Source organism: Amborella trichopoda, chromosome 10 (assembly GCF_054954075.1).
Source record: "Amborella trichopoda isolate Santa Cruz 75 chromosome 10, AtrichopodaSantaCruz75HAP2 v2.0, whole genome shotgun sequence".
NCBI classification, from domain to species: Eukaryota; Viridiplantae; Streptophyta; class Magnoliopsida; order Amborellales; family Amborellaceae; genus Amborella; species Amborella trichopoda.
The window spans coordinates 13,677,487-13,685,893 of record NC_142345.1 but is presented as its reverse complement, the minus strand read 5'-3'; the positions used below and the strand labels follow the sequence as shown (position 1 = coordinate 13,685,893).

Sequence of the window (8,407 nt, the reverse complement as noted above, 5' to 3'; positions counted from 1 at the left end):
ATTTTGCCCCACCCAAAAACCACTCCAAATGGCTCCTCTCCCTCTCTTAGACATCCAAACACTATCACAAACCCAAACATGGTTACTTGCCACCCTCTTCTCTCTCCTCCTCCTCCAAAATAGAAAGAAGGAACCCAAGAATGAAGCCCCAAAGCTTCCCCCTGGACCACCAAAGCTCCCCATGCACCAACTAGGTCTGTTCCCCCACCGAACCCTTAGGGACCTGGCTCAAACCTACGGTCCAGTCATGCACTTTCAATTAGGTCACATTCCGACTGTGATCATCTCATCCCCAAGCGCAGCCGAAGATGTGATGCGAACCCATGACTTATCCCTAGCCACCCGCCCCGCCACTGTGGCTGCTAATTCAGTGACATACGGGTGCACCGACGTAGCTTTCGCACCCTATGGTCCATATTGGCGCACTGTGCGCGAGATCTGTATTCTAGAACTCCTGAGCTCTAAGAGGGTCCAATCCTTCTCGGTGATTCGAGAAGAGGAGGGCTTAAGCCTTATAAACTCCATTAAAAGCTCCTGTAATGCCCCTGTTAACGTCACAGAGAAGTTGCTCCTTTACACTACCATGTAACATGTAGGGTGGGCATAGGGAGGAAATTTGAGAAGATTAGGTTTGCACCCATGATCAAGGAGACAATGTTTCTGATGGGGGGGTTCCATGTGCCTGACTTCTTTCCTTCCATGGGGTGGGTGAATGTGGTAACCGGGTTTAGGGAGAGGCTGAGGAAGAATCACAAAGAATTTGATGATTTCTTAGATGAGGTGATTGCAGAACATAGAGACAAGGGGTTCAAAGGGGAGGAGCACATCGACCTTGTTGATGTGCTCTTGCAGCTTCAAACCAATAAGGATACGGAGGTGCCACTCTCCACAGCCAACATAAAGGCTGTCATCCTGGTAACTCCACCACCCTCTCTCTCTCTCTCTCTGCCAAACTCAAACTCATATATGGGATTCCTTTCCTTCTTCGTAGCTTTATTTTGTGAGGGGTTTAAGTTAGCGCTGTTTATCAAAGTTACCCATGTTAAAACCAGTCTAGGAAAAATCCCGTGGGTGGGTCGGTTTGGAACCGCCTGAATATGCCTGAGTATGGGGTTAACTGCCAAGGGGTTGGAGAGCCCCCAAGGAGGCGCCCTCCTCGGGTGGTTTAGTGAGTGCTCGTTAACCCGGCCGAATTCCAGCTACTCGGCCGAGCAGCTAGCTCAAACTCTCAATCTGATCACTCTCTCAAATCTGAAGTGAGTCTCTCTCTCTCCCTTCCCTTGTCTCTCTCTCAAGCTCAGTCAGGGCAGATAGGGCCCCTACTCTTCTCTTTCTCTCTCTCTTGGCAGGCTCCCTTCCCTTCCTCTCTCTCTCTCTCTCCAGGCAGGGGCTCCGCGATAAGGCCCCTACCCTTCTTTCTCCATCTCTCTGTGGGCAGTACCCCTTCCCATCCTCTCTCTCTCTCTCTGCCCTTTTCTCTCTCTCTCTCACTCTCTATGGCAAGGCATTGCGTTGCACCCCCCAACGCCTTCTCTCTCTCTGGGCTGGGACCTGCGACAAGGCCCCGCCTCTCTCTCTCTCTGTCCCTCTCTCTCTCTCTCGACGTGCTCAATTTGGGCTGCGTTACTCGGACTCGGCCTCCCTGAGTCGTGGTTTCCCACATTGGCTAAAATAGCGTAATGGTACTTTGAAATGATCGTGACCTTGAGATCAAAATCTAATTTTTATGAAACTAATGTTTTAATAAGTTTCATTTTTAACACTTATTTCAGCCAGAATTGTTTGTGGTGGGAAATGTTTTTTAAATTTTAGTTATTTCAAATTATTGTATGCTTTGCATACGGTTAGAACTTAAACAATCAAATTAAGGTACACCCCTGAACTTTGTCATGAGATGCAGTTTTGGTGTCTAAACATTCTTATCATGATGCATAATCTATTTTTATATCTATTATAAACTTTTAAAATCCAAAAATAATTTAAATCCAGCAAATCTATAAATGAATGAAAATCTTGAGAATGGATTGTCTAAGTAATGCATTGCAAGATGTACTAGTTCTAGGTGTTGAAGTTTTTTTTTCTCCAGACCTATATATCTCAATGTCAAGATGATAAATTACATGTTTTACCAACTTCAAAACAATTTTTTTCAAAGATTTTAGAGGTGTACCTGAATTTTACATTTTACGATATCAACCTTGTATAATTTTTTTAAAAAATTATCTAATATTTTTTTTTTTTAATTTTATTTACTTTTCAATATCTCTCCAGCCCTTGACATCTACTTTATATGTTTGGAGAATAAAAAATTATTATTTTAAATTCGACTCTCCATAGAGTTTAGCGAGAGACTTTTGCGTGAGTCAATGTTTTAATAAAAGTTAGCATGTTGGGAAAAATCAATATATCAACTCACAAAATTAAATCGATTTTGGTCCAAAAAGTTGGATGTAAAAATTCGGTGTAAAAATATAGATCGAAAAAACTATTGTATATAAAAATAGCATAAATATTTCAGATTAAGCTAAAAACAACTAAGTGAAAATATCAATTATTCTAAAAATTTTAAAAGGGAAAATATCTTCATATCCTCTATTTTTAGATTTTATTTCTTAATAAGCTCACGGTTACAAAAAATATCTTCCAACCCCATGACCACTTTGAACCTATTTTTTAACCTAAACTAATGTGAGAAGGACATGCTATTTTTAAACACAATCCCTTCTCTCTCTTCATTTATATACCCTAAACTTCACTCTTTCTCTCTCATACTGTGTGTTTCACTCTCTCTCTCTGTGTTTATCCAAACACCTCTCTCTTCCTTCCAAGTAACCTCTCACCATCTCCTCCTGTATTAATTCAAATACCTTTCTCTCTCCCTCTCTCCCTGTGTTTATCCAAATACCTACCTCTCATCACCAACACCTCTCTCTTTTCTTATGTTTATTCAAATACTTCTATTTCTCTCCGTACATGTAGTGTGTATTTGGGAGGAGAGAGAGTGAGAGGAGAGAGATAGGAAACGTGAGGAGAGAGAGGGAGGTTCTCTCTGTACATGTACTATGTATTTGGGAGGAGAGAGTGAGAGGAGAGAGATGGGAAACGTGAAAAAGAGAGGGAGGAGAGAGAGTGAAAGGTTAGAGATGAAAAATAGAGAGAGAGAAGGGGTGTAGGAAGAGAGAAAGAAAGAGAACTTTGGGAGGATAGCTTTTAGAAAAGACATGCCTTTTTATATTTGTTTGGCCTAAAAAACAGGTTTAAAGTAGCTTAGGGGTTAGAAGAAATAAAATGTACAAGTTTTATGCCACAAGATATCTTTTAAAAACCTTAGGTCTATTGTGAAATGAAATTTAAAAATAGAGGGTATCCAGATATTTTCCTATTTTAAAATTTTAAATTAGAAAAAAACAAAAAAATTTACATGGTTAAACCCATTGGGGATCTAAAAATTAATCTTAAAAAAGAGGAAAGCATTCTATGTGAACCACCCACATATTATATGTGACCTTTCTCAGTTGTTCGATTTGAATGGATAGCAAAGATTTTTTATGTCATATTGTCATGCAAAAATATTATTCGATTTTTAATTTTTAGCTTACAAAACCTTTTTGAGTGAAATGGGCATGCCATCTTCATATTATGAATAACTTGGAAGAAGAAGAAAAAAAAAAAAAAAAAAAGATTCATGCAAAAAGAGACCAAAATTACCCCAAACAATCAAGGGATATTGGGGTACATTTCCATTAAAGGAAATATTTTTTCCTTTTTTTTATGATCTTGTGTGCCCTTGTGTGCAGCTCTGATTTCATTGCACAATGATTAATAAGACAACAATTAAAAATGAAACACTCTGAACCATCAGATCAAGGTCTGATGCTTGGGAGCTAACCTCTAATATTGTGACTCAAACCATCCAAACCATCTACTCAGATCTGACAGTTGAGAGAAAGGGCCACGATACTTTATTTGCATGTCTATGTTAAGCTTTTAAAAAAATGCACAATATTTACCTTTTCAAAGAAATAATTTTAAATATTTTTTTCAAAGTAAAAGTTTAAATTTTAAATTTTTTTAAAAGAGGGTGGCAGTGCATCCCATCTGAATACCTCCATCAACCAAAAATTTGTAGGGCCCACCTACCTTTCGAAGGTTTCTTTTTAATATGTTAACTTTTCTATTTGGGGCTTTAGCATTGGTATTACCTAGCCCTTTAAGGAGGTCTTTGACTCCATTATCAACAAAAGATGGGGGCCCAAATCCCCACGGACATACCACTTCAATTACCCAAAAAAACAAACGTCACTTCGTACCTTTTTTTGAAAAAAAATCAAGAAAACATGCTTCTATCGTTTTCCCTAATAAGCCACAGTTTTTTCCCAATGTTTTGAAAGAGGGTGCAGTTGGCATACGGATGCATCCGTAGCTGTAGAGATATGGTGCGCCTTCAAATTTTATCATGGTATATAATTTTGATGTAAAATGCTCTTAGGATTATCTCAAAATCTATTTTTATATCTAATTATAAAATTTTAAATTTAAAAAATGGTTAAAATCAAGTAGATCTATAAACATATGAAAATCTTGAAAATGGACGGTGTAGATAATATGTTGCAAAATGCACTATTTTTTAGACTTAAAATCTTTTTATTTTACATGGTCATACATCTCGATGTCGAGATGATCAATCAAAGGGTTTTTCAACTTTAAAACTACTTTTTCCAATGGATTTTTGAGGTGCATCTGTAGCTCTACATTATAAGGTTGCAACCTTACATAAACTTTTTACTTTGAAAAATAGCACAGTTTCAAACGTTCGAGAAAAAACTCCAATTTTTCTTTTTGTAAAAAGGTATGTTTAAACACCGATTTAAAAGTACAATTTCTGAAAATAGTTAGCAAATCACCTATTTATATGTGATATTTTAAAAAATTCAGAGTTTAAGTATATAATGTATAAAGTTGCGATCATTTCCAAAGAATCGGGAAACGTGACTTATTTAAGGAAAAATTTTTGAACGCTATGGTAGCAAAAATGGAGAAGTTCATACATTAAAAAGTAACTTTTGAAAAGTAGGTGAGCCTACAAACTTTTGATTCGTGGTGGTATTCAGATGGGGTACATTACGACCCCTCTTTCAAAAAAAAATTAAATTAAATTTGAAACTTTTACTTTCAAAACAATTATTAAAAAAATTTTATTTTGAAAGGTGACTACCGTTCTGTTTTAAGGAAAGTTTTACAAGGACCTCAGAAGCAAATAATGTATTTGTGACCCCCTACTCTCAGCCATCAGAAGTAGATTGCTGGTATGGTTCGAGTCACAATTTCATAGGTTAGCTCTCAAGCATCAGATCTTGACCTGAGAGTTCAAAGTACCATATTTTTATTCTTCACTCTATAAATCATTTTGCAGTGAAATTTAGGGTATTCATACATGTTACATGGGTACACATGGTAAAAATAATAACAAATATTTATTTGGATGGAAATTTATTAGAATACCCCTAAAATTTTTGGGGAGATTTTTTTCATTGTTTTTCATGATAACTTTTTTTTTGTTTTCTAGGTGATCCAATATGAAGATGGGATATCCCAAATTTCACACAAAAAGGTTTTGTAGAAAAAAATTAAAAATCGAATAAAGTTTTTGCTTGACATTGTGACATGAGCAATCCTAGCTATCCATTCTTATCAAACATCAGAGAAAGTGGGTCACATATAATTTATACGTGGGTGGGGTCACATAGAAAACTTTCTCCTTTTTTAACATTAAGTGTTTGATCCCCAAATATTGAGTTTATCTATGATTTTTTTTTTTACAATTTTAAACTTTTAAAATATCTCATTTTTCCACTCCGATTTTTTGTGCCAATATATTGAGTTTTTCTTGACCTGCTAACTGTGATCAACACTACCCGTCTCTTACATATATCATAAGTTTTCATGTTTCCAAGGGAGAACACTATCTTTACTCGTTCTGGTAAAGCCTAATATAGAAATTTTTTTAGGACTCAAATTTTGGGGATGTGACTTTTTCAAACCATGAGTCATTCTCAAAAAAAGAAAAAAAAAAATTACATAAATAAATTGGTAAGTGGGAAAAACAACCCAGTTTCATTCTCTATGGACTTGAAAAAATTACTTGAATAGAAATCATCTCATTTTTTAATGTTGTCGGAAAGTTCAAAATACAATTTTTTCCTTTTAAATATAATCATGTAATTATTTTTAGGTTGTTTCCAAAATTTCGGATTAAAATGATCTTCTCTATTCGGCTTCTATCCAAGGGAGTAACGGTACAGTATGCTCTAGAAGGAGCATATTATACTCGCTAATAGTCTATAAGATGATTCTCATGGAATTATCACCCCTATATAATTTAAGATAAAATTGTTTGCCTTCATGTGGTAGTAATAAAAAAAATCTTCAAAAGTTACCAGTTTATACATCATTGGGAGTGAAGCCGCTATTTCCAACTTGTTATAAAAAATCTAATGGCACTTGCTTTGCAGGTACTCCAATTGAATGAAACTAAAATTTTAGAATTACTTAACTTTTGGCCATTTCTACAATTATTAAATATTTTACTTTTAACTTTATTTAATTTTGTAAGCTAATATTTACTTTTATGTAATACTTTAATTTTATATGTAATTTCCATTTGATTAGTGATGTTTTAAGTTTGTTACTTATACTGATTATTGTCCTTTCTTCTTTTGCGTAATTGCCTTGTTTATTGAGATAGTATCTAGTTATTCTAATAAAAATTTCTTATTTTGTCCTAGTTTAGCTGGAATAAAGTGAATTCCTATTTCATATTTTATTTTATGACAGGAATTAGGGGTTTTAGAAATTTGGAGGAAAAATAAGAATGGGGAGAACTAAAACTCCTATCCCCTACACTTTCTCCCTTTTAAGAATTCCTATTGAATGAGGGATTTTGTCTTATTTTTTCTTGCCATGAAATTCCTATTTTGGCTGGTATTTGGATCTTATTTTTCTCTCATTATAGACTGATCTCAATTTTCATGACGTTATTTTTTTCACGCTTGTAATAATAGAAATGATCTTCATCATTATCATCTAAACTTTGTCTCAATTATTGGAGGTTGGCTATTAATAGAAATTAATAGCTAATAGCTTCTCATTTACAAGTGTATTTATTTACAATTGGGAAAATAAAGCCGTAAGGGCAAACTTAGGTCGATGCCAATCTTAAAATCTCTTTATAAAAAATAGATTCTTGTTGGTCTTCTCTTTCTTCATGTACAGGACATGTTCTTGGCTGGCACAGAGACCTCATCAACAGTCCTAGAATGGGCACTTGCAGAGCTCATTTGAAACCCGAAATCGCTCCAAAAAGCTCAATTAGAGATCAGGAACGCAGTAAATGGCAAGGATACAGTAAAAGAAGCTGACCTCTTAAACCTCAGCTACTTAAGGTGCATCATCAAAGAAACTCTAAGGATGCACCTCCCTTTCCCTCTCCTACTCCCTCGTGAATCCACTGAGTCATGCGAAATCAGTGGCTACCATATTCCAAAGAAGACTCGAGTTATAGTGAATGGTTGGGCCATAGGGCGGCACCCCGACTATTGGAAAGATCCCGAGAAGTTCAAACCCGAAAGGTTCATTGATAATTCTGTCGATTTTAGAGGCCAGCATTTTGAATTCTTGTCATTTGGAGCTGGTAGAAGAGGATGTCCCGGTATAACATTTGGGCTCTCAAACATGGAGTTAGCACTAGCCAAGTTACTTTACCACTTTGACTGGGAGGTCCCTAATGGGAAGCCAGAGGATTTGGACATGACTGAGGCCCATGGTGTGACTGTGGGGAGAAAAGCTGATTTACTTCTAATTGCCCATCCCAAATTTTAGCAGAATGGAGATTCCACATGGTTTGGAAGAGGAGTGAAAAAGATGATTTTCATAAGAAATGATGTTTTTAATTATATTATGCGTGGTTAGATTTGGATGTTTTTCATGGAAATTGTGTTGTGGCTGATAACAACCCAAATGCCAATGTTTTTCATTGTAATATCGTGGAATGAGTTTGAGCATTTCTTTCTCCACCTTTTCTTCAGCGTAGATCGTTAAGATTTGTGTAGTGAATAAAAATGCTAAAATTTCTAGGTAACCGAAACCAAATATATCTTATAAGAAAGTTTAACTGTCACGCAAATTGATTACAATCCACCTAGCTGTTAAAACGTGAAATTTTATAAGAAAGCTTAACGGTCACGCAAATTGATTACAATCTATCTAGCTGTCAAAACGTGAAATCCGACAACTTGAAAGCGTCATATATGTCAAAAATTTTACTTTGGACTTTGTGCTATATCAATAGCATTATCTTGCGAGTTCAATTTCATATCCAACAACAAAGGATGATTGTGACATCCTTGCC

The 8,407-nt window shown here is 35.8% G+C and overlaps 2 protein-coding genes across 2 annotated transcripts; both read left to right on the top strand.

Moving 5' to 3' along the window:
* The first annotated feature begins 573 nt into the window (after positions 1 to 573).
* LOC18438762 (cytochrome P450 71AP13-like) lies at positions 574 to 7,361 on the top strand. The gene is made up of 2 exons (XM_088850535.1): positions 574 to 915; positions 7,273 to 7,361. Exons 1-2 carry the CDS (start codon positions 640 to 642, stop codon positions 7,339 to 7,341), a joined length of 345 nt encoding a protein of 114 aa, XP_088706661.1. The 5' UTR covers positions 574 to 639; the 3' UTR covers positions 7,342 to 7,361.
* On the top strand, positions 7,326 to 8,032 carry LOC148780060 (cytochrome P450 71D10-like). Its single transcript, XM_088850537.1, has one exon. It carries the CDS (start codon positions 7,468 to 7,470, stop codon positions 7,876 to 7,878), a length of 411 nt encoding a protein of 136 aa, XP_088706663.1. The 5' UTR covers positions 7,326 to 7,467; the 3' UTR covers positions 7,879 to 8,032.
* The last annotated feature ends 375 nt before the right edge of the window (positions 8,033 to 8,407 follow it).